This window comes from Canis lupus, chromosome 25 (assembly GCF_003254725.2).
Source record: "Canis lupus dingo isolate Sandy chromosome 25, ASM325472v2, whole genome shotgun sequence".
NCBI lineage: Eukaryota > Metazoa > Chordata > Mammalia > Carnivora > Canidae > Canis > Canis lupus.
Window position 1 is genome coordinate 39,973,550 of NC_064267.1, and position 26,658 is coordinate 40,000,207.

Below are 26,658 nucleotides of genomic sequence, written 5' to 3' on the forward strand. Positions count from 1 at the left end.
GGCGGCGAGATCACTGTCGATCTAGGGAAAGGGCACCCCCACCCCCCCCACCACCAGATGTTAGGATATAGGCTTTGTTCCCTTTGGAGATATTGTCAGGCCATTTCCAGACAGAGGAAGGAAGGCCCCTGTTAACCGAGCTGTGGGCTCGGAGCCCTTCACTGTGTGGACTCTACTTGGTTCTCTACTTGAAACTTGTTTTAAGGACCATGACTGCACCTCCTGTGCCTGACGGCTTACCGCCTCTGAGAGCATCACATGTTGACTTGGAGATTAAAGACACTCTCACAGGGTGTGGGGAGGTCCATTAGGCGGCAACAGTTCAAACCAATATGGAAACAACCCCTGTGTTCATCCCAGGAAGCCCCAGCCTTGGAGTCACCCCCCACCCCTGCCCAGGAAGGAAAAGTTGTAGATCAAAGAGACGTGTGAGCAGAAAAACATTAGGCCTTCCATGGTGGAGGACACTTAAGAGACACAGTTACATTTAGGGTGGCTGTTACCCACTCATACTGCGCAGGAAAGAGCCAGAACTTTGGGTGGTTTTTTGTGTGTTTTGTTTTTTGTTTTTTTTCTGGACAGATCTCAGCTGCGGCACCTGATTACAAAATCAGCTTAGCAATGAAAGAGGTTGTGGAAGGGAAGCCAAGAAAAAACCAACAATGTCATTTTAAGTGGAGGTGGTTCTTTCTGGTGGCAGCTAATCCTTTGCGACCAAGCTTGGGGGTGCCATATACAGCCCCCAAACCGTGCTGAAAGAACTGCCTTCAGAAAAGGACAGATGACGAGCAACATGCCCTGCGGGTGACCCAATCAGGCAGGGCTAGGCCACTTTAGACCCTCAGAGGAGACTTGTCACCTTTTAGAAATTAGACAGTGTGGCCGATGTGTCCAGGGAGGCCAGCAGAAACAGGCAGGGCAAGGGGGCCAAAGAATATATTGCAGGCAAAGAGGTCCTTGATAACAAGAGCTGGAGGCCTGTATCAGGGAAGAGGGACCCAGATGGGAACACTGGCTTGGCTCGAGCGTGGGTACTGGGGAGTGGGGCAGGAAGGAGCTCTGGAGGAGCTGAGCCATGGAGCAACACAGTCCTGCTGGGAGACCATGGGAAGAATGGGGGGCACTCTACGGGAAGGGCTGTGTCCTTTTTTTTTTGACTAACAGTCACACTTTGTGGCACAACAGTGACCCCAGGTGTCCCCACTGCCAGCAGGAAAACTCAGTGACGCCAATAAGGAGAGGGCACAGGAAGCCAGAGAAGACCCTTCTGAGGCCACCTGCAAACAGATGAGCCCATCTGACCCTGAGTCGGGCAGAACCAGAGCTGACAGGTGATCACACCTGGGCCCAGGGGGACTGTCACTTCTCCTTCACAAGCTCACAATCTATAAGAGAGAATCTTGTATGTGCCCAAGCCAACTATTTGCCCATTTGGTTTTTTTATTCCCAATTGCTTTCTTTGTTTTCCAAAGCCACCATCGTGGGTGAGCCTGACTGCCCAACTAGTCTCAGCTGCTATTGGGGGGGCAGCAGTGGATCTCAATCCGGGTTGTCCACTAGACTCATCTGGGGAGCTTTTCAAAACACGGATACTCGAGCTCTCCCTCTCTCTGCATTCTGTTGGTCTGGGAGGAGGCCCAGGCATCACTATTCTTTCTAGCCCCTCCAGGTGATTCTAACCTACAGTTAGGATTGAGTCACCAAGGATGGTGTCACTCTTAGCTGAGTCTTCCAAAGACAGGACTCATATAATATGGTTAGGGTTTCTCAAACTTGAATACACACACACACACACACACACACACACACAAATATTCTGGGGATCCTTGTAAAATGCAGATTCTAACTTGGTAGGTCTAACTCACACTTTGAGTAGCAAGGATGTGTCTAGTGAGTAACCAGGCTCTTAGGCCAACCTCCCCCACCCACGCCCCGGCCATCTCCCCACTGGACAGTTCTGGTTCCTCAAAGCCCTCTCTCTCCTTCAAGGCTCTGTGCAAAGGCCAGCTCTTGCCTGGGTCCCAGCAGTCCAGTCCTGCACCCCTTGACATTGAAGTTCCCCTCTCCTTGTCCCACCGTCGTCAGGCCTTTGCCAGAAACTCCACAAAAACAGAAATCATGATCTTCCATTATTTTGAGCTACTTATGTTCTATCAGCTATTCCTGCCATGAGGCTGTGAGGCACAGGGGTGGGGGTTAAAACACATCTTATTCACATTTGTGTCGCCTACCATACCTACTACCGCACTTTTGAAAGAGTGCAGAGGATCTGGAAGTATTTATTGAAATAAATTTGCAGAACCCCATTACCGGCCGTATCTTCTATTTGAAAGTTGATTTTTTTAACGGAGTGTGTGTTACAGCGGGGGGAGGTCCCAGCCCTCAACTGCAAACAAATACACAACAGGGGGGTTGGTTTAAGAAGTAGGTTGAGTGATGAGTTATTCTGACGGATGGGAGAGCTCTGTCCATGCAGTGTGTGCCAAAGAACTAAGCTCGCCCGCAGGGTTAAAGGAAGTTGCTCCAATGACACCCAATTATCTTAGTGCATAAACACAGATGCAGTGCAGTAAATACAAACAAAACAAAAACCCCATATCAATCCGAGGGAGGCTCCAGAGCTGTTCTGGACACTACCCCAGAACTACTAAGACTCTAGCAGAGGGGATACCTTTTGGGCTGTTTTTTGGCTTTGGGGAAACACACACACAAAAAAATGGGTGGTGCAAAACTCAAGTTCTATTTCCAATTCCTTTGGCCCTGAACCAAAAAAGGGCCAAAGCTACACCTGGGCAGTGGGAAAAGAGGAAAGAAAATAGGGTAATTTGCACAGAGGGTGTCTAGAATCATGGGCACTGCCTATTGGTCTGAAGAGATCAGTGATCTCTAGCTGACCAGCCCGGACTCCCTAATCTCTTTGTAAAAGACCAGTTGGGTGGGGATTTGTGAAGAGAAAATAAAGGATTTGGAAGACAGTTTCTAAAGGGACAGTTTGGTTTCAGGATTTAAATAAGGATCCTGGTACCCTGACCATGAGCAATGCTCGAATCAATCAAATGAACACTCCGGTCCTGGCCATAATTTAGAAAGGTCCTTTCCCCCTTTTCTCTCTCCCTCCTCCAAGCGATACACTCCCTTCCCTCTTCTCCTGGGCTGCTTCTGTTCCACGAAGCCCCAATTCAAGTGTTTGTAATTCAAAATCAAGTGGACAGCTATTAGTGACTATTAATAGAGCAACTACTTTGTTGTGTAAGAGGCTTCAAAACCTCATGCCTCAAAGCTGCCCAAGTATGAAAGATTCAAGTAGGAATTCAGCATAAAAATAGCAGGCTTGTGCTGACCCAGTTAGGACATGATCAAACCTTTGGGTAAATGTAGAAAATGTATAAGTGGGAGGAGCTTACACTGCCCCATACTCACGAGCTGCTTAGGCTCCAGGGTAAAGACTACAAAGCAAGACCCCGAGATCTTCACTCCAGAAGCATATGAACAACTGGTGCCAGCCTCCTCGTACCTGGTCCTGGGGGCCCTCTCCTTCCAGGGACCCCCATGGCTCCTTCTGGTCCTCTTGGGCCTGGTACCCCAGGAAGCCCGGGGATGCGGGGGCACGAATCCACATCTGCAGGAGGCCCTGGTTCACCTGAAATTGGAATCACTGCTTGTGTGATGGACCCAAATCGTACAAACACGCTCCTTCCGCATTCTCAAGGTGGACAGGCTTCTGACACTACACCAGAGAATCAAAGAATGCTCAACAGTCCAAATAAGTTCCATGCAAGTGGGACTGTTGTTCACTGTGGGGGCACGTGAAAAGCTTCCAGAAAGCATTTTGTTAAATACACGGCTGACCGAATGAATGGGATCTCAGAAAAAGCCAAAGAAGGACGGAATAGTGAAGGTTGCTTGAGGCAGCAGTCGTTTGGTGACCTCCACTGGATTTCTGATCTTTGGGCCACTTTCAACTGGGAGTCAGCCACAGGTAGGAGCGGGAGGACAACCTGCGGGGATCCTACACTCAACGTCATGTGTCTCCAGTCTTATGTTCTACATTTCGGCCACTTGGGCTTCCACAGCATCTGTGACTCGTGGAGACAGAATTTCAAGGTTCCAAGCAGCAACCTTCAACCCTGAGTGCATGCTGGTTGGAACTCTCCAGGGAACTCTCTGAACCTACTGATTGTGGGGTCCTGCCCCACAAGTAGTGATCCAACTGGGGAGCCCGTGGCATGGGCAGTGCCCTCAAGCTTGGTTATACAATAAGCCCACCCTCGGAGGTTTTCAAAAGAACTGGTGCTAGGGATCCCTGGTTGGCTCAGTGGTTTAGTGCCTGCCTTTGGCCCAGGGCATGATCCTGGGGTCCCGGGATCGAGTCCTACATCAGGCTCCCTGCATGGAGCCTGCTTCTCCCTCTGCCTATGTCTCTGCTTCTCTCTTTCTCTCTTTCTCTCTGTGTGTGTGTGTGTGTGTGTGTGTGTCTTTCATGAATAAATAAATAAAATCTTAAAAAAAAAAAAAAGAGAGAGAGAGAACTGGTTTGGTGCTGGGATCCCACCTAAGCTTGTTAAATAGGAATTTCCGGGGCTGGGACCTTGACATGGGGAATTTTTAGAACTCCCCAGAAGGCTCCAGTGTCAGCCAGAGCTTCACCATCGCTCAGCGCTAAGAAGCTGCGGTTCTGACTTTAGCACATCAGAATCATCTGGCCAGCTGGTCAGAGCCCAGAGCTTCTGAGCACATAGATCTGGGGTAGACCCTGACATCTGCACGTCTAACAAGTTGCCGGGTGAGGCTAATGGGGCCCATCTGGGGATCTCACTTGGAGCATGATCACTGCTCTAAAGGTTTGCATGTTTTTCCTTCTTGGTTGCGTTCACATCTTTAAGATATTTTTTCCTAAAGCTCCATTCAGGCCCCCTGCAAATATTCCACAAGAGCAAAGAAATCATAATAACACTAACCAATAATGATAACAGCCAACACTTAATGAATGCCTCATCACGTCCCAGGCCCCGTGCTAAGTGCTCTACGATTAAAGACTCCCAACAAGCCCGTGTGTGTGTGCTGCTATTACTGGAGTATTACAGGTAAGAAAACCCAGGCTCAGGTAAATAAGTGACATATCTAAGGTCTCACAGAGAACCTTAGGCAGAATCTAGGTTAAAATCCAGTAGGGGCCCGGCTCCAAATCTGTGCCCTTCACCAGGACACCACACTGCCTCACAGAACTCTTCACGTCCCTGTGACGAATTCCAAGAGACACATCATATTTTAAAAACACACTGCTTATCAGTTGTGGTTTTCTTAAAATTCATACAAATGTGCAAAATAAGTTTAGGAACAGCAGTGATTAGGCAGCAAGAAAACTGTAGGAAATGTAGGCCGTCGTGGCAACACAGGCTACACAGTAGTTAATGTGTCTGCGCAGAACGGACTTGAACCTGGGGCACCTGGGTGGTTCAGGTGGGTAAGTGTCCAGCTCTTGATTTCAGCTCAGGTCATGATCTTGGGGTCCTGGGATCAAGTCCCACGTCCGGCTCCACGTTCAGTGGGGAGCCTGCTTGAGGATCTCTCTCTTTCCCTCTCTTTCTGCCCCTTCCCCAGCTCATGCTCTCTCTCACTCTCTCAAATAAATAAACACATACATAAATACATAAATAAATAAATAAATAAATAAATAAATAAATAAATAAATATATAAATCTTAAAAAAAAAAAAAAAACAACAACCCTAGACAGACTTGAGCCCTTGTCAGCTGTTTGGAATTTAATCTCTTATAAAATACTGTATGAAACCGCATCCAACACTGAGTTGGGTGTATCTTTACAGTACATACAGTTTAATGTAAAAGGTGGCTGTTGCACTCTGAGTGACTTGAGGGAGATGAATATGAATATTTTGTATTTTCCCTGAGCAATCTTGTGAATTCTGGGGGAATGAAGGAAGCAGGTAAGGGAATGGTGTGGGAGAGGGGTGGGCATTTGCCCAGTGAGTGCTTCCTATTTAGGATCCTAAGTTATCTTCAAATGAGTTTATACATAAACAGACACAGAGAGACACTAAAAGGATGGAAGTGGAAACATTATATATGAAGCTGTGATTTTTATTTCTTTTTTTTTTCTGAAGCTGTGATTTTTAAACACAAACATTTAAAATAGCAGATTCTTTTTAAACTCTGATATTGCTTTTCTTTACTTCTTACTAAACCAGAAGCTGAACGGAAGCGGTGAAAGTGTCTCTTGTGTAAGCTCCTGCATTCAGGGCACATTTTCTTTTTCCTTTTTAAGATTTTATTTATTTATTCAACAGAGAGAGAGCAAGAGAGCACAAGCAGGGTGAGCAGCAGGCAGAGGGAGAGGAAGACGCAGACTCCCCGCTGAGGAGGGAGCCCGATCCCGGACTCGATCTCAGGGCCCCAAGATCATGACCGGAACTGGAGGCAGATGCTTACCTGACCACTGAGGGAGCCACCCAGGAGCCCCAAGGTAAATTTTCATTAGGATTAATAAGAGATGCCTGGAAAGAACAAATGCGTGCGCTCACTGTGCCGCTTTTCTTCTTTTAAGAAACTCTTTTCACTCTCTTTGAAAACCCCAGACACAAAATAATATGTTGCTTGGCATTGTGGAGGGGCAAGCGAACACTTAGTTGAAAAGAAGAATAGCATTTTCATTGTAACACACAAGGAAATTTGCTCTTTGAAAATGGACTTCGGTATTATGGGAAAACCTTGTCACAGCCCCTTACTGGGTGTGAAGGACCTATCTTTTCATGTTGTTGATACTACTTATTTTAGGGACGTTCTATGTATTTATATCGCAGAATGTATAAAAGAAACTTAACACTGGTATGCTCTGCAGCATTTGACAGAGAAAGCACTCACGCTCTGGGCCTGAATTGAAATTATGTAAGCTGAGTGTCTACTCTGTCCTGACAACCTATAATGAGACTTGGCTTTAGGATGCTCTAATATGGGGTTACTGTATCTGTAATGAGGAAGCCAAGGCACTGAAGCCTCATATAATTACAGCGCCCCATCTATGAAAACGTAACAAAGCATAACTCACAAGTACAGTGAAAAAGGCCAGCACAGAAATAAGTAGAAGCCAGATTTTAGAGGAAATTACTAATTTTATTGCAGTGCTTACCTCTGGAACCTGGAGAGATCCAAAGTCGGAAAATGAAGCCACGCGACGATTTTCAGACGGTGGAAAGAGATTTTAAATTTGTCAGTTAGGGCAAAAGCAAAATCGGTTATTCGAGAATTATACATAATACTTTGAGGATGGCATCAATGATGAGCAGAAGGATGGCATCTTATTTACATAACTAAGTCCCCATCCATGTCACTGACAAGAACAGCTCGGCTTTAGTAATAGAGCTTGCACATCCAGAAAAACGTGACATGAAGCTCTCTTGCATGATACAAAATTTCAGTTGATTTCGTACAGCAAATATGCCCTAATTCAACATATAGAGAAATTCTGTTCATTGGCAGGCTTCTGAAAGTTTCATATTATTTAGCCAAGTTTTATAGGTTATGCCCAGAGAGGAAATAGGAGATGAATCCAAGAATAAGCTCTTGCTCATGTAGTTCTCCGATCCATCATAAACCAGTGCAATCTATTTATTCTTCGGACCACGGTGCTAATTTAGGAGATTGCAAAATACTCTGAACGGACACCACATCACCGTGCTGTGGATTTAGGATCTCAAGAGATATTACTTCTGTGAGTCTCAAATACGCATGTCTGTTTGCCCTTCCAACTCCTCCCTGGCTTACTTTGACCCTCTGATGAAAACGTGTTCGATGCTGAGCTGACACTGAATAGCCTGTCCGTCTTCGTAGGAACTACTGTACTTCACAGAAGAAGTTTAAAAAAATATCCAGGAAAATCAGCAGGAGTTCAGGGACAGAAATGAATAGGGTCCTCACATACAGTGATCGAATCACTCTTTGCCTCTCGTGTGAGGGGACACAGATTCATTTACCTCGGAAATCTTGTATGTAAAATCAACTCCTAATTTGCAGACCCACTCGTTCTAATAATAAATATTAGTTTACCAAACATCAGATTGTGTCTTGAGGTCTGAAATAAATATAGCTTAACTCCTTCGAAGTCGCAGGCAATTTCGGAATAATTATGAGCTTCCAGTTGACCCACAGGGTCAATACCGAAAAGAAGGCTGTCTGCAGGCTGCTGGGGGAGATCATTAGGCGTGAGGAGCTTACCTGGAGGACCGGGGTGCCCTCGCCGGCCTGGAATGCCCAGCAGACCCTTCTCCCCAGGGAGCCCAGGAAGTCCCTGAGGCCCCTGCAGCCCCGAGAATCCTATTGGTCCTAAAAGGAACATAAAGATGTAAAGACGGGGCCCTGGAATGAGGCAGCATCAAGCTAAGAACAGTCTGATGGACTGAACCCAGAGATTCACTCCAACAAAATTCAGGGCACAGTCAGCCTGAGAATCCGGATGAGTCTCTCACTTTTCTCTGCAAAGCTGTGAGGAGCTGCCTCTGGCTGAAGGAAACACAAGTGTTGTCAAAAGGACGAAGGGAATTGGTTTCATGACGGAGATAAGACCAAAGTAGAATGAAAAGCCCTGTCATCCTGAACTTTCTCTAGAGACAGAGGACCAGAAGTGAAGGGAAAACCAGGAAGGCCAGCAGCTCAGGGCCTTACTCACAGTGTCCCTTCTCTTCTTCGGTGCCCAGCAGGGCCTCATTCTGGAGAGAGCCCAGCCAGCCTCACCTTCCTCGGGGGAAGCCCCCTCTGGGACCCCATCCCAATCCCACCTGCTCTTATCATGCTATCATAGAAGAGTGTCCCCTACTTGAAGCACCTGCCTCGGTTTCTATCCCTGGATCCTTTGGTGTGAATGTCTGTCCTCCCCCCATGAAACTATGCCGAGTAAGAGTGGGGACCCTGTTTAAACCTGCTCACCGTTAGAATCCCGTAGGGGCCTAATAAGTGTTTGTGGAATAGATTAAGTATTTCCCACTAAGTCTGAAAAGGTAAGCTGAAGTTAAATACTCTTTGGACCATACGCCCCCTGGAATGGGAGTTAAGCAGCACGCTTTATGGTTTCATCAGTACTTCTAAGTCTTTGTATATCCTTTTGTTGGTCACTGTTACTTACACTGCATCCTGTTTTCCCAATCCTAAAGAATATTTCCAGGTGGCGGTTCATTCTCTAGAGTAGCAACTGGGAAGAAGGAGTGTCTTATTTGGAAAAGGAACAAGGTTGTTCAGCTAGCCTCCTCCTTCCTTTTGGTGCCTAGCATGCTAGTGTGTCTGTCCAGTTCTGGGGTTTAGGAACTGGAAGCCCACATACCTGCAGATATAAGCCACATTCTCTGAAATTGATTTCATTGCTAATGAAGTTGAAGAGGGTTGTTGTGTACTGTTGTGCAGGTTGCGTACTGCACCATTACAGGGATGCCATTTGCACTTAGTCACGACAGCCTTGTGGTGATTTTGGCCTTCATTTTGCCCTAATCTTTTGCTTTATTTCCTATTTGGTTCAGAAGTTAGGCAGGGAGCCAGTTATTGGGCAGACTTTGACAGTTGCTTCTCTGGTATCCAGCTTCCTTATCTATGACATAAGGGAATTAAAATGGAAAACCATTCTTGGTCCCTTTTCGACAAGAAAAAGTGCTATGAAATGAATAACTCTCTGAAATCCTGGTGACCAAGAACTAACAGTTAAGTATCAGCAAATTAGATTTTTAAAAAATGACTTAAAAAACATTTCAGCTTTAAAAAGTGGGGGGATTCAATAATGGAGACTGTCTCACGAATATAAAAAGACAAGATCAACCGTCTCGAACGGAACTGTCCAGTACGGCAGCCACTAACCACATGTGGCTCCTGAACCCTTGAAATTGGCACGTGCAAACTGGGCTGTCCTGTAAATAATGAAACACGCACCAGACTTCAAAGCTGGGGAGGACGATGTCTTACCTGGGAGAGAAACCAGGTTTGTACAAACGGCCCTGATTGTTGCATAACTGACAGTTTATATCAACGACAATATGCCAAAGTGGCAACACTTGAATATATTATGTCGAAGGAAATATCGGAGTTCATTTCACTTATTTCTCTTTACTTTTTTTTTTTTTAAGATTTTATTTATTTATTCGAGAGAGAGAGAGAGAGGCAGAGAGAGAGAGGCAGAGGGAGAAGCAGGCTCCAGGCAGGGAGCCTGATGTGGGACTCGATCCCGGGTCTCCAGGGTCACATCCTGGGCTGAAGGCAGGCGCTAAACCACTGAGCCACCCAGGGATCCCTCTGTTTACTTTTTTAGCATGAGGCTACCACGCCTTTTCGTTGCGTGGGTAGCTCGTGTTCTATTTCTGTTGTTCAGCTCGGGTCTTTAGACCATCAAGTGTGTTTCAGTGGGGGCTGAGGATGAACTTGTGTTTCTTCCCCTTACATGTCCAACCGTCACCCGAGCCTTCGGACTCTGGGAGAGTCAGGGAATGCACTTTGGGATGCAGGGACTCTGTCCATCGGAAAGGAGGGCTCCCCGGTGCTGGTGCAGAAGCCCAGGCCCCGAACGGAGGGACAGCAAGGGTCTTCATGCCCGACTTGAGAAACGACCTGCGTTCCTACCTTTCTGGCCGTCTTTTCCATCGCATCCTGGGAAGCCTTGGTGTCCTGGAGGGCCGGGTGGGCCCGGGGGACCTGGAGGCCCCGGCGGCCCACAGTCTCCTGGTTCCCCTCTCAGAAGGTCAACGCTCCCAGGGGGGCCTGGGGGCCCGGGCGCTCCTGACCGCGGGGAGGAGGCAAAAAGCTTCTTTCAGTCAAAGACCAACGTGACAGCTGGCCGCCTGAGAGCTTCTTAAGGAAAGGAACTGAATGCAAGCGAGAGATGAAGGGAATTAGAAGAACGACAAAGCCCGCGGTGTCGGGAGTGCAACAGAGACTGTCTCGCGGAGCCCGAGCTGGGCGGTGGCGTAAGTGGCCTGTTAGTAACCGTTAGACAAGTGGCTTCTCTTTGCATTGTCATCCCACTGCCTTAATATCGGGTAGAAGGACGCATGGATGGACGGACAGAAGGACAGACGGGCGAACTGACACATAGATGAAAGGCTTTGGAGAAAATCTGGTGACGGAAGAGGAATATATTCACTCGATTAAACGTTCAACTCTATTTGAAAACAGGCGTCTACACCCACGAGGTGAGCCCGAATTCTGTGCCCCCTCAGCTTCTCATACCGCCTAGGGTATTTGGGAGCGTTTTAATTTTTCTCAGCCAAAAATAGAATCGCATAATACTTGAGCCCACCCTGATGATCGGCCTGAAGACTTAAGGCAGTTGGGGTGGGCCTGCGAGGGAGCTGTGGTTGGGGGCCTGGGGCCGCCCTCCGTGATCCCCTGGGTGCCCCCCTGGCCCAGTCGGCGCCCACTCTGTCCCTGTCCTGCGCCCGGAGGGACGGCGTGTCCTGCGAGCAGCCCCTGGGGACCTCTGTGCTGCGAGTGCCAGGCCCGCCGCTGGCGGCGGCAGCTCGGGTGGCAGGTGCCCGGGACCCAGAGGTCCTGCTGCCACGATGCAGGCCCTGCCGAGGGCCACCTGTGTCCCCAGGGAGGAGGTGCACAGAGCCGCCCCGGCCGGGAACAGCCCGCCGCCCGCACCCCCACCTCGGCCACCTGCCGCGTTGACGGCGCTGCTAAGGGCCTTCAGCTCTGGCTCCATCTGGTCCTACGTCCCTCCAGAGCTGGGGACCTGCACGGAAAGCCTCCACCACCCCCTGCCGGGATTGTCCCATACCTCTCGGACCATCGGGGCCAGGAGGACCCACATCTCCGGGTGGACCTGGGTCAGGAACGTGACCTTCAGCAGCTCTTCCTGTGGCACCTGCAGGACCAGGGGCTCCAGGTCTCCCTGAGGAGGGACACGGTCAGCTGTCAGCCTCGTCCCATTTGCAAGGTTTTGATTTAGGTTTTTATTGAGAGAAGGGCAGAGCATGCCGCTTCTTACCTGGGGGGCCGGGGGGGCCTCTTTCTCCAGAAAGGCCTGGGGGAGAAATTCCTGGGCTCCCAGGGTCTCCCGGCTCCCCTTTCAGCCCAGGTACGCCCACTGGACCGGGTGGGCCCACTTCGTGCAAACCTTGATGAGGGAAACAGCATTAGTCCGGGTCTTCTCCCTCTTGGTCCCTGTTGTGGCTCCTGGAGAAAAACTGCCTCCAAACAGGGTGACGGGGACACAGCCGGTTGTGCTGAGACCAACCACCTGCTGCAGCGGTGGGGCCCTAAAGGCTGCAAAGCCCTCCCTGGGTCGGTGGTCATCACTGCTTACACCCCATCAGCCATGGGTTCGTTTTATGGTTATTTCCCAGATTAAAAAAAAAAAAAAAACCCACATACAAAAAAACCCCACAACAGTGTATCAATGTTCCAACCTCTATCCCAGAAAGCATAAGACCCCAAATGAGATCCAGCAATAAGTAACTATGAATACACTGGCTTGAAATGTAAGGTGGGGATTAGCATGGAGATAACAACCAACCATTGCGGAGTTTCATCGAAAAGTGAGAACATCACTGGTTTCTTGGGGGAGGCACCCATTTCACCAGACTCTTTGGAAGAGCCACTAAGGTGAATCCTATGTGCCCTACATTAATTCTTGGCCTTCCAAACTATATCAAGATTCAGTCTCACTCCAGCCACAGTATCAAACCTGGCGGCCCAACAATCCGATCTGCCACCCAAAGACCCTCAAACCTCCGTGTCTGATTCCAGCTGCCTCATCTGATTGTGAGCTGTTTTGCTGAGACACTAAAGCAACAAACATCCACTATCTTAAAATACCAGAGGGACACCCAGGGGACTCAGTGGTTGAGCATCTCCCTTTGGCTCAGGACGTGATCCCGGGGTCCTGGGATCGAGTCTCACATGGGGTTCCCTGCAGGGAGCCTGCTTCTCCCTCTGCCTGTGTCTCTGCCTCTCTCTGTGTGTCTCTCATGAATAAATAAATAAAATCTTTAAAAAGAAAAATGAATCTTTAGCAGAGAAACAGTCCCAAGCAACATCAACAGAAGTCACTGTTAACCAGCCATTCTTTCTTAAATTGGGTCTTCTCAGGGGTCCTTTTTTATATAAGTCATCTTCAGTCCTAATAATAGTCCAAGACTGTGTCTCTAAGCTAAGCCAGCTTCTCAGTCCGGCACCCCGATCGTGTGCAGTGAAGGAATCCCAGCAGCCTCTCACCGTCTGCTGATCGCAGTTCAATCTCTCGCAAAGGATTTCCTCTTACCTGAAGCACCTTTGGCTCCTTTCTGACCCTTTAAACCATGCAAGCCATTCAGACCCGGCGACCCGGAGGGACCTGAAACACATCATAGGCCTGTGACCCGCCAAGGAAGACCAGGTGTGGAAGTTCACTGGCCACTGGGGATGATTCACTGATGGCCACCAGCGGAATCCCCAGGAGAGGGCCGTGAGTCCTCACTGCCTAGATGTCATTATCAAGGCTAAACCCAGGCCAGTGGCTATTATTTAACACGCTCATTCAAAGGACATTTTTTTTTTGCAAGACAGCTTAACACATTTCTTCGGTTTTAACATACTGCTCTTGGTTTATGACCATATTGTGGACATCTCTCTCTATCCAGATAGAGACTAGAATTACTGAATCTAGGGGTAGGAAGGGACCTTAGGTTCTATGACAATGAAATCAGCCTAGACGAGAGAAGAGAGATTGGACTGGAGCAAACCCAGGCCTCCTTCCTCTCAGGCCCAGGACCTGTCCACTCCACCATGGTCTGTGGATACTAATTTCTTCGAGATCTAGTCAGGTAAAGGGAGTAAGACAATAAGGACAGGTGGGGCCTGTGGCAAACTGGGGAAATACATGACCCAACTTTTCTTCAAGTACCGTACCCCTCAGAAAGAAGAGGCTTGCAGGGCAAGTTCGGCTGGTGCTATGTCTTTGCCACTACTTCTTTCAAAATGAACCGCTCTGATGCCTCTTTACTGAAACTAAATTTATTTCATAACGACCGCTGAAGACTCCAGTCTCTGTAATTAGGTATGATGTCTTTCTGCCAGGCATCAGTAGAGCTCTCCAAGGAGACATCTACCAGCCTGATTTTATGTAAGTTGTCACTGAACACAAACACCTATAAATCTATAGATTCATAAACATATAAATCCTTAAAATACCCATAATACATTGACATCATCACATACAGCATACAAGTGTACAGATTTATAGGGAGAGAGTAGAGGAGGAAAACCAGGGACAGATGGAGGGAAGGAGGGAGGGGCGGAAGAGAAGAAGGCACACAACTGATACCTTCAGAACATTTCCCAGGAGCTGAGCCCTCCTTCACCAGGTGATTCATACATGTCTTGTCTCACTGATTTGGGGGAAAGAATCTTCTCCTCAGCCCCTGGCAAAACCTGATGACCTTCCAGATTCATTGGTGGATCTTCATCAAAGGCTACGAGTCAGCAGGCCCTTCACTTAGTTTAGGGCCATGTCCCTGTCAGTTGCAATCATAACACCCTGGCACACGTCAAATGCCCCTTAGATACCCCATGACACCTACACAAACCTCTCTCGCCTTTATGCTGGTGCCTGTCTTTGGGTGACTGGATTACTTTGGGTAAATTAATTGAGTGCAACATCGAGCCTTATTAGCCATCCCATACCCCCATTTGGCATGTGTCCTGACACAAGGTTGGGGTTCAATAGGTGTTTGTTGAATAAGCGAGTGGATGCATGGATGAGTGGATGAGAAAACATGCCACCGGGAAGGCCAGGGCGTGAATGGGTGGAGAGAAAGCTGTGGGAAGGAGGAGGTACAGCTTCTGTTTGCACGTTACGTTCTTTGATAGGTTTATGGGGGGAATAAGATTTGGTGAAGTTAGAGGCATCCCTTTGGGTATAAATAATTTAAGTGCTAATTATTATCTAGTCATTAATGCAAGTCCTCTGTGGGCTTCTTATTAAGAGATGGCACACTTAGCTACTTCCATTCTATTTATTATCCGTACTTGAAATGGAGCGTTAGTCTATTTTTAAACTCAAACTTTAGATTTTGGTGCAAATGAGCCCTATTCTCTCATCCCCCCCCTCACCCCCCGCCCTCCCGAAAATGGGAACGCACCCTTATTTTTTCCCTCAAGCTCTTATTTCCTAACCACTTTTAACAGTTCTGGCTGAGTTTATTTTTCAACCCTCTTTCCTCTTAATGAGCCAACGTTTCAAGTTTGCACCAAAAGAACACACAGACCCTCTTCATCCGCCAAATCTGGATATTTATTGCCATCTATCTGAAATGATAATAAATTTTTTGAGAACACTTTGCTATTTCAATGTGTTTTGATCTCCAGCTGAAGCCACCAAGATTGATGGCTTGGGGGACTCCACTAGGGTGGAATGTCTCAGCTCCTGCCAACTCTCCATTGTCTCATCAACACGTCCAGATCCCGGGCTGTCACGGGCCCAGCCCCTCACCATTGTTGAACTGGCCGACCCTTAACTGACCCAATGTTATCTTTCTCAACTGAATGCAGCTACATCTGGGTAGGATTTTAAGGGCAATTTTTCCTTTTTACTGAAAGCTTTTTTATCAACCCCATCTCTAAATCAGAAAGTTGTTCATGCATAAAATATACACAGTGCCGATGAGAGGCAATTAGGCCAACAAAGCACATTCCTCGGTAATGAGGATTTTTTTATTCACCTCGCTGGCTGTCCTCCTGCTTCACAACCTTCATGTAAGGCTGCACCTTGCTACACTCATGGGCCTGGGAGCTCTCTCCCCCCAGTCAGACAAGGGAACCCCCTGCTCCAGCCCTAATGGGAATCACAGCCTCCATCCAGGGTTAGCTGGCCCACTCTGACACCGGGTTCCCCCCACGGAGGTTTTCTTTTGTTCTACAGTCTGCAAATGCCACTCTATCCACCATGGCCTCTATACAGGTTTATATTTTTAATGGGGTGACCACTTTGTCCCCTGTTCGTATGGGATTTTGCTGGCTCTTGCGTCCTGAGGCACCCCTCAGTCCCAGGCAAAGCGAGACAGCTGGTCACCTGAACGTGAACACTGAGGAGAAAGGGACCCACATAACTATAGGTAAAGGGGGGGGGGGGAGATTTGAAAACTTAACAAAACAGAATCTGAAATAAGATAAATATTTATTTATTTATTTATTTATTTATTTATTTATTCATTCATTCATTCATTCATTCATTCATTCATTCAGAAACTACATGAGGGCCTACTAAGGAGAGGCACAAGAGCATAAAGACATGGTCTCCTAACCCGGGGGAGCTTCAGTCCCCAAATGTACTCAGTAACAGCTGCTGACAAGACAATAGCAAGAGAGAAATAATCCCTGACCTGATAGGACAAATGGGTAATTACATGAGGAGTGGTAAGTGCTGTGGGGGCAGGGCCGGAAGAGACACTCCCCTTGGCATAGAAGGGGGAAAAAAAAAGAGCTTTTCCATGATGTTCACTGCTGTAAGGTGCATGACATTTTTTTCCAGATAAAAGACATGTTGAGGTGCCTTTTTTCCAAGGTCACCTTTGGCTTGCCACCAGCCAAACCAACCCAATCCACATCTTTACAGTGCTTGTCATGGAACAGACAGTTGTCTCTAAGTTTTCATTACTCCAGGCTCATGAATGCCCAACTAGGAACTGAGTGTCTTCCCTTTAGAGGGCACGTGTGCTTGAAAATTTAAATCTACAAATCAAGCCATTTTTAGCATATGTTTAAGTTAGAGTTTGAATCTGACCGAACCCAAGCAGGACCCAGAATCCATATGGCCCGTTCCTGCAGAGCAAACAACTTTTTGAGTTCAACAGCTGGTTTGTTCAAACAAGTTAATCAGTCCCCTTGACTTATTTAGAACATACTTTAAATATTTAGTTTCTCAGATCAAAGTGTTTCTGCTGGAGTGCAGTTCATTTTTATATCAGCATGATAAACTGTAACAATGGATTTATATTGTGGACATTTTAATTTTTAGGAATGTATTTCATGGTTCTGTTTTTCTGTTGTTTTTTTTTTTTTTTCTTTTTAAAGACTGGGTGTTCGTTGGGCTGTTTGCAGCGAAACAGTGTCACTGCATGGTCAGGAAGCACCACTGCAGCAGTCGTCTGATTGCTGGTATGAATATTTGGGTTGACATATTTATTTCCTCACCTTCTCTTCACAAACTCATTATTCTATAGCACAGAACTCTGAGCTGGTTGGAGATTATTTTTCAAGTAATTCTGTTAATCAACATCATTGGCTGTTAGTTTTTTAATAACCTAGTATATTGAGATTATGTAATAAATGCAAACTCATTCAAGAGCAGGACAAGTCAACAACAGTAACTTGAGCCTAGTCATTTTAGCCAAACTGGGTGTATATTGTTACAATTGTTACAGCACCAAGATGTTTGAAAAATCTTGCTATTTTCATTAAACGAGGCGGGTAGGAAGAAGGGGAAATGCAGTAAGAGTGGTTAATAATGGAAATGTTTTCTTTTGGTTTTTCACCAGTTTTATCTTTTAGAGACTCAAAAAAGTGTCAAAGAACATCGCACCAGGCCTACAGCGATTTCCAGTGACAGCAAACAGCCATAGTCACTAGATAAACTTTAATACAAAAAAAAAAAAAATTACTACATTGCTTGAGATCCTAAATTTAACACAAATCACTGGACTTGACGCTAAATGCCAATGAAGAGAGAGAAGAGTAAAAGGTGTCTTGTTTAATGATGAGAACCAGAAGACAAATCATTTTTGGCCACATGGAAATACATAAGTGCACCAATTCCCCAAAATAAAGGGCCTCCCTCTCTGCAGAATTGTACCAGATAATACACACCACACGACTGCATGTTGGAAGACAAAAATTATTTGAAAGCTATTTGGTGAGGGGAGAGATGAAAGTGTGGAAAATTTTAATTTGGATTTTCAAAACCATAAAACAAGCCCAAAGGAAGGGTTTTCAACTCTTTTGAATGGAGGTAATTTTCATTTGACCAAAATTTAGTACATGGATGAGTCAACTAGCAGAAGGTAAAGGAAGGAAGGAGGAGACAGAGGAGCTTAGTTACAGAAATCTACCACATAAGGCTTGGCCCTTCATCTGCTCATTCGAGCAAAGACCCTCAACTTCACAGCTTCTAGTTAAGTTGTCCATTCTTCTACTTGTCCATTCCTCTATTTATCAATTTATTTGTGAATTTAAAAGTACTTACAATAACCATCCAGTAGACTTACTGCGTATCTATCTTGGGCCAAGGATATAAGAATCATATTCTACTTGGTGAGAAAGATCTCTAAACATACAAATGTATACAACATAGGTGCTACGCTAGAAGTATATACAAAACACCCAGGAGAAACCTTTTGCTTTTTCCTAAAATAGAAGAAATGGACTGAAGAAGAATAAGTACCATGGAGGAATGGAGGGGCATGAAGATTTGTTAATAACAAATAAATGTGATATATGATATTATTGTAACCAAACTTATAACCAGTTTACTATTACTCAGAAGGACCAAACATTCAACCAGGAAAAAGTGTTTCTTTATCTAACACAGATAATGAATACTGGTAGCTTTTTCTCCATAGCATTTTTATTTTTTTCCTTCCACTCTTCACAATTGGTAAATATAGATTTATTTACATATATGTGTTTAATACGTCTCCCCTACTGCACTGTGATATCCATGAAGGTAGGAACCATGTCTACTGTCTTCAGAACTGTAAGCCTAGTGTCTGACACACAAACTAGAACATAATAGGAACTTAACTATCTAAGACGAGATTAAGTGAAGAGGCCTGAACAGTATGGAAAACACTGGGGGAAATGCTCTCAAAGATGGCAGCACAGTTATTTTGGTAGAAGGTGGGTGGAGAAACTAGATGCACCGCCTGAAGCTCTGAGTGAGAGAGAAGAGGAAGGAGCTAATGGGTATCTCTAGGAAAGAGGAAGAAGCTGTGACCAAGAGCAGAGGCACTCACTTGGCGCCAAAATACAGTCAATTTGTCCTCATGGGTGGGGCTTCCTTTGCACTCACCTTTTATTCCTGGAAGACCTGGTGGCCCTGGATCTCCCATCATGCCTCTTGGCCCAGGATCCCCTGTTTCTCCTGGAGGCCCTGTCAGCCCAGGCACCCCTTGATTACCTGAGGACGAGAGGGAGGTTCTGCAGACACCCAGATGATATATGAGTTACCTTAACGGGGGAAGGTCATCTGTGTTCTTAACAGGTGAGTAACTGGGAAAACTGTCTTATCACTTTTATCCCCTAGACCTCCCAACCCTAAAAAGAAAAATACACTTAACCTCAGATGGAGCAAATACATTTTGGGGTGATTAAAGTCGTCAATTACAATTTTAAATGTTCACTATATACTGAATCGGTAGGAGGAGGAGCCATAAAAGTGTTGTGTGTGTTATATTTGCTGTAAGTCTAAAAGAAAAAAGAAAACCAGCATCCGAATGGCAGGGGGATTAAGGAGGGATGGAAAGGAGTTTTTATCTGTCAGCCCCTCACTTTGTGGCTGGCACCTTGCTAGGTTCTTAACAGGTGTTGTCTTGGTTTACTTCCAGACCAACCCGGTGGTACTGCACTAGCTCTGACCCACAGGTGAGGGATGGGTAGGTCTGAGTGACTTGTCCAAAGTCACAGGTCTGGGAAGGGGCAGAGTCACTTCTGAAATTGGGTTCAAGGGAAGGTTGGCTCTTTCTGATACACCAGAAGGTAGATGAGTGCCCTGGAAGCTTCCAGGCTCCTTTCAAGATACCTGGACACCCTGGTGGTCCGGAGGAGCCAGGTAATCCTGGCCTTCCAGGTGGTCCTCTGAGCCCTTGAACACCAGGCAAGCCCTGCTCTCCAGGTGCTCCAACTTGTCCTAAAGAAAGAAAGATCCAACGTCTGAGTAATTGTGGATTGGTTTCTGAGGTGGTAAATCTATAAAACCTCCAACTTCAGCCCTTGCCATTCTTTTCTATTAGTACTTGTCTACATTTACAAGGTTTCTGTTGAAAAGATAATAGCAAGGAAAAGTTGAAAACAAAAAATTTATATCCTACCACCTTAATACAATTTTTCATGGCAGGAATGCCTGGGTGGTGAAGCTGGTTAAGCATCCAACTCTTAGGTTTCAGCTCAGGTCATGATCTCAGGCCTGTGGGGTGAAGCCCCACATGGGACTCTGGGCTCAGTGCAGAGTCTGCTTAAGACTCCCTCTCTCTCTCTCCCTCTGCCCCTCCCCCCGCTCTCTCTTTCAAATAAACAAATCTCTAAAAAAAATTCAATTTTTATGTGTATAACAATGTTCAAATAAGACCCACAATTTTATATTCTAGTTTTTAAAAATTAAAACTGTATTATAAGTAATTTTCCAAATTTGCTATTATTTTTCTAATTATTGTTTTTCTTTGTTTTCTTTTTTTTAAGTAGGTGCCATGCCCAACATGGAGCCCAACACGGGGCTTGAACTCACGACCATGAGAGCAAGACCTGAGCTGAGATCAAGAGTCAGACACTCAACTGACTGAGCCACCCAGGCACTCCTCTAATTATCATTTTTAGATTACCAGCTGATAGCTTATTGAGTTAATCTTAACCAAATTAATCTAATTTTCTCTTACAATTGGCCATTCAAGTTATTTCTCTTTGCTATTATGCATAACGTTCTTATATATTTTAATCCATTTTTCTCATATTATGGTATTTCCTCAGGAAAAATTCCTAGGAGTAGAATTTCTAGGGAACAGAGTATAATATTTGGATTCTTTTTTGTGCATTTTAAAATGCTGAAGTATTTTAACGTAAATCACAGACATCATGGAACTCCATCCTTAAATACTTCAGGAGGTATGCCTGAAAAAACCATTTTCCTACATGGCCCAAATAACATCATCACAGCCAAGAAAATTAAGGCCAATCGTTAATATCATCTAGTCTTCATTCCATACTTGAGTTCTCCCAACGGTGCCCTTAATATCCTTCATAGCTGGTTTGTCCACACTGGGTCTCATTCCAGAGCCACACATCACATCTGGTAGCTACGTCTCTTAAATTAAAGAAAAAAAAAAATCTACTACCGTCTCTTTTTCAAGACAGAGACTTAAAGAGAACAGTTCAGCTGCTGTTTAGTTTAGTCTTTCAGAGTAGACCATTCTGTTCTCGACAGAGGTTGTCAAAAGGTTGCGTAAGTGCTGCCCCAACTCACATCACCACTCGTAACTGGCTACAGCCCTGAGATGGCAACTCTAAGAGCATGCCCTGAGCTCACTGAGGACTTATTAGTTTGTTGGCTTGTTTTCTTGCTAATTCAGTCAGAATAAAATAATATTTCAGACTTCCTCTAGTTACATGTCTTTGATTACAAGAGAAGATGACTATTTCCCCATGTTTGTTTACAATGTTTCACTTTAATACTGTACAGATTTACACGATAACCCAAAAGTCTGTGCTGAAATTAGCCGGTTGAATCTGCAAATAAAATATGTGTCTCTGTATTTACAACCCCGTGGATGGGGGCACAGTCATTATTTATTAGAACACACATGAAACAAGCCTATGTTAGTATATACCTGTTCCCTGATCGAATTTAAGATCTATGAGCCTCACTGTGTGTTATTTTATTTACCCTAAAAACATTCCCGCAGCAAAGGCAAGCCAGTGTTCTTCTCCTCTACAAATGAAAAGACTGAGGCTTGCCTCCCCAGTCGTATCCAAATTAAGAAGAGAACTTCTGAGTTCATCTGTGCCGTATTTTCTCGCTGAATTGGAGGGGGGGGGGGTAGCAACCCAGCATAATCATTTAAAATCCCCTGAGACAGGTAGCAGCTCTATGTCTTATGCCTTCTCATTGGGCTCATTCAAATTCAATCAATGCAGCTTTTCCCAGTCAATGGAAATCATGTATTTAGGTAAACTCTGTGCTGGTGAATAACATATGATGGAATTTAGAAGTTTTAAGCTAAAGCTATGGCACATGAGAAAGGGAACAGTTTAAATGGTGATAACCACAGGACACCAGGGAAATCACGCTAAGGCAAATTCTCTTGAAAAAGTTAGCCTAAGTGGAAAATGACTTAGATTTATAATTTCTCACTTAAAATATTAGGTAATCTCAAAAGCCTCCATTTTGGACTAGTTGCAGCTTATAAAATCTTAGTGTCTTAATGATTTACATAAAACTACCAGTAAAGGTGGAATTTTCAGTTCACAAACTGCTTTCAAGGAATCTTACTTGATCCTCAGAACAATCCTATAATTATGCATGGGGCCAGTTTACAGGTGAGGAAATTGAGAACAAAGATGGTAAGCAACTTGCCCAAGACCACACGGACAGTGAGACTTTGAACCAGTGATTTTCCTTCTTAAGGCTTCTTTCTCACTCTGGTACTTATTATGAACCCCTACAATGTTAACCTCAAAACTATTTTCCCCTCCAAATAGGGGAAAATTTTGGTTAAAATACTACTTTGGTTAAAATACTACATTACCTAGTTCTATTTGACCATGTCAGAGCTAAAAGACCATTATGAAAGAGAATGAGAAAGTTCTTGCAAGTGTAATAGCTAGTTTTTCTGTTAGACTTCCATTTTAGCAAACTTATGGTATAAAAACCAAAAAGACAAAAATAAAAAAACTTCTGATCATACTTCTGCTCAGATATTCTTCCCACTGTATGTAACGAAACATGACTATTGCCAAAGAGAATTTTAAGATAATGCACAAAATAAGGGTGCCTGGGTGGCTCAGTCAGTTGGGTGGCTGACTCTTGATTTCAGCTCAGGTCATGATCTTAGGGTCATGACATCAAGCTTTGTGTCAGGCTCTGTGCCCAGTCGGGACTCTGCTTGAGATTCTCTCCTCTCCCTCTGCCCCTCCTCCTACTTGTCCTCTCTCTCAAATAAATAAAATGCACAAAACTATTAAAACAAGATATTTTATTTACAAGGGATCCATCTAAAGACAAACCTGTGTCTAACCTATCCACTACCAGCTGAATGAGGTCATGCATACATCCCTAAGCCATCATTTGTGACTGGTTTCTTTCCAGGCAATGAATACTCCTGTGCAGGTATCTTTATTCACTTGTCTGATCACTGGCGTGATATAAATTCTTAAAAATAAAATTACTAAGCTAAAAAGCATGTACCTTTCATCAATGGTGGGTCATGTACTGTAGCCAGCCAGGGCCTCGAGCAGAAGGCAAGAGCACAGTACATCCTAACCCATTCTGAGGGATAACATGTCACATGTCACTTGTCACTGATAAACAGAGGATAATTGCTTGAACAATTTAGAGTCATTGTTGGTGATGGAGGTTTTTTTTTTTTTTTTTTTTGGTTTGGTTTTTAGTAAATTCCATATTCAGTAAATGAGATATTCCATGATACCTCAACAATGGCACTCCTCACTGGCATTCACATATGATTTTCTGAGTGGGAAAAAAAGGGTTGGAATGATGAGTTGAAGCTGTGGTCAGTGTGAGTGGTTATTGCTAATGTACCATTCATAATTCTAGAGATTGTGAAGTAGTCCAGCTTTTAATTGCTTGCAATAATCATGTTTGACCATGTCAAAATCTGGGCATGCCAAGGGGAATGGATTGTTAGGTCACCATCGGAGGTCATGGGAGCCATGGTGGAAATAGACTGAGAATCCCTGGTACAAAATCCTGATGTCCTTCTAGGCCAAGGATGCGGTGGAGATATGTATAAATAATCCTTCTGAGATGTGTGTAAACAGGGAAGAAAATATTGATATAATTATTGCCAGATAAGAGTAGAAAGTAATTGTTCTATTTTTCAAAGTAATTTATTCTTTTTTGTTTTTGTTCTGTTTTTAATTTTTTTAAATTATTTATTCATGAGAGACAGAGAGAGAGAGAGAAAGGCAGAGACACAGGCAGAGGGAGAAGCAGGCTCCTCTCAGGGAGACTGATGTGGGACTCGATCCCAGGACCCCGGGATCACGGCCTGAGCTGAAGGCAGATGCTCAACCACTGAACCACCCAGGCGTCCCATTTTGTTCTGTTTTGTTTTGTTTGTTTATTTGTTAAATAGGCTCCATATGCCAGTGTGGAGCCCAACACAAGGCCTGAACTCATGATCCTGAGATCAAGACCTGAGCTGAGACCAAGAGTCAGACGCTCAACTGACTGAGCCCCCCAGGTGCCCCTATCCTTTATTGTTTTAATAAGAAAAACATTCAGCTATACCTGGACATCCAGGGCTACCTGGTTCACCCTTTGGACCAGGTGGGCCGAACTGACTTGCAGGGTCACCTTTGCTTCCTGTAAGTGATAAAATGCATAATATATTATTTAAGATAACTTAATTTTATTTCTTAGAAGTGACTTAATAACAGTCATATTTGTCTTTATAGTTTATCTTCAAATATTCCAGAAGAATTTTTGGAAAAACAGGGTTTTTTTTCCCTACATAAGAACAAATGAAAACATAGAAGATGTGATTTAAATACACACACACACACACACACACACACACACCATTTTTTTTTTTTTTTTTTTTTTTTAGTTCGTAACAATCATCAACTATATCTTAATCGGTTTGAATTTTTTTTTTTGTTTGAATTTTTAAATTTCCTAAAATAGCTTTAAATTTAGGCATCTATTTAGGCAATTACTTGGCACTGAACATCTATATTCTTAGTGTTTTAGAAACAAAAAACAGAAATTTCCCCTGTTTTAGCTGCAGTAAGCACATTTCAAGCTCTCTGCAAGGGAGCTCAACCCGGTATCCTCTCAGTGTCAACTCAAAAATGAGAGCTTCCCCACTTGTAACTTCTGAAGAAGACATCTAGATTATTCTTTCTGAAGGAGTAAATGTACACAGGTCATTTTTCTTATGGCAAATGTTGTATTATTTATGGAATGTCTCTCAAAATGCAAACCATGTTTCATTGGTGGTGAGGGAGGAGATTTTTAGTCATTCATTAATTACTTTTATATTTTGTTTCACTTTTTAAAAAGATTTTATTTTTAAGTAATCTCTACACCCAACATGAGGCTTAAACTTACAACCCTGAGATCGAGTGACATGCTCTCCTGACTGAGCCAGTCGGGTGGCCCTACTCCTTTATATTTTAAAGTTATTCATTGCATTTATATTAAAGTAAAATATCACTGTTCATCAAATCTGTGAATTCACAGATAGTGAAGTTAAAACTAAGGTTAAAAAGGTGAATCATATTTTAGTAGGTTTAAAGAAAGCTATTAACCCAATTGTATATAAGGACAGTAATAATGTTAAAGGTTTTATGTAAACATCATAATTTAAAATATCCTGATTTTTGTTTGCTTGTTTGAATTAAGGGTTAATGAAACCTCTCTTTCTCTAAGAATATTTTTACCCACAGGTAACTGTGTTTCTATTTCCCTGGAAATCTGATTAAGGTAGAATGCCAGTTGTGTTATGAGGCAACATTGTTTTTGGCACAAGGTAAACCAAGATCTATGAAGCCAAATCTAACCTGTAGCTTTTTGTACATAAATTTTTAATGAAACACAGCCACACCCCTGGTTCGCATTTTGTCTGGCTGCTTTCATGCACAGTTGAGTAGTTTCAACAGAGACCACAGAGCTGAAAATACCTGTGATCTGGCCCCTCAAAAAAACACACTTGCTGACCCGTGGCTTATGGTAAAAATAACTCAACTGTAAATTATATGTGGCCCAGACATTCTTAAGTGAAATATTAACACCTGGTGGGAAATCATGGCTCCGGTCTTCTCTATGTCCTATGACTCTTGTCACTGGGACCCTAAAAGCTGTATCTATGGAGTCCTTAGAAGAGATATTAGCTTCCATGGTGCAGAAGGCTTCCAGACCAAGGTAGACACTGCCCACCAGTGTGGATCTGGTCTCCTTGTACCCGAGCTGTCACTTATGGAGAGGCAGTCACTACAAAGATTGCTGAGAGACCCCCACTGAGACCTTGTGTACAACAAGCATACTATTCTCTATCTGGTACCCTTGGATCTGAATGCCAAATATGGATAATTTGGGTCTTGAGTGTTTGACTATCAAGCAATCTAGCAGAGTCTAAAGAGAACCCCTTGGTTAGTATCCAAAATATATAAAGAACTTATGAAACTCATATCCCCCAAAATGAATAATCCAATTAAAAATGGGCAAAGACACAGACATTTTTCCAAGGAAGACATCCAGATGGCCAACAGATACATGAAAGGAGGCTCAACATCACTCATCATCAGGGAAATGCAAATCAAAACCATCATGAGATACCATCTCATACCTGTCAGAATGGCTAAAATCAACAACACAAGAAACAACAGGTATCAGCAAGGATGTGGAGAAAGGGGAGCTCTCTTGCACTGCTGGTGGGAATGCAAACTGGTGCAGCCACTGTGGAAAACAGTATGGAGGTTCCTCAAGAAATTAAAGATAGAGCTACCCTACCATCTAGTGTATTTCATTTCCCCCCAAAATACAATACTAATTCAAAGGGATACATGCACTCCAATGTTTATAGCAGCATTACCTACAATAAACAAATTATGGAAACAGTCCAAGCATCCATCATTTAATGAATTGATAAAGAAGATGTGGGTGTACACACACACACACACACACTAGAATATTATTAGCCATAAAAAGGAATGAGATCTTGCCATTTGCATCAATATGAATG

General features: G+C 44.4%; 1 protein-coding gene across 1 annotated transcript in view; it reads right to left on the reverse strand.

The window, feature by feature from the left end:
- Positions 1-26,658, reverse strand: part of COL4A4 (collagen type IV alpha 4 chain) — a 126,012-nt gene that overhangs the window by 11,464 nt on the left and 87,890 nt on the right. Inside the window, 10 exon segments of the mRNA XM_025463268.3 lie at positions 3,515-3,640; positions 7,146-7,154; positions 8,231-8,338; positions 10,610-10,765; positions 11,769-11,882; positions 11,979-12,107; positions 13,254-13,325; positions 19,035-19,142; positions 19,764-19,871; positions 24,204-24,278. Coding sequence (XP_025319053.3) covers positions 3,515-3,640; positions 7,146-7,154; positions 8,231-8,338; positions 10,610-10,765; positions 11,769-11,882; positions 11,979-12,107; positions 13,254-13,325; positions 19,035-19,142; positions 19,764-19,871; positions 24,204-24,278 — 1,005 coding nt within the window.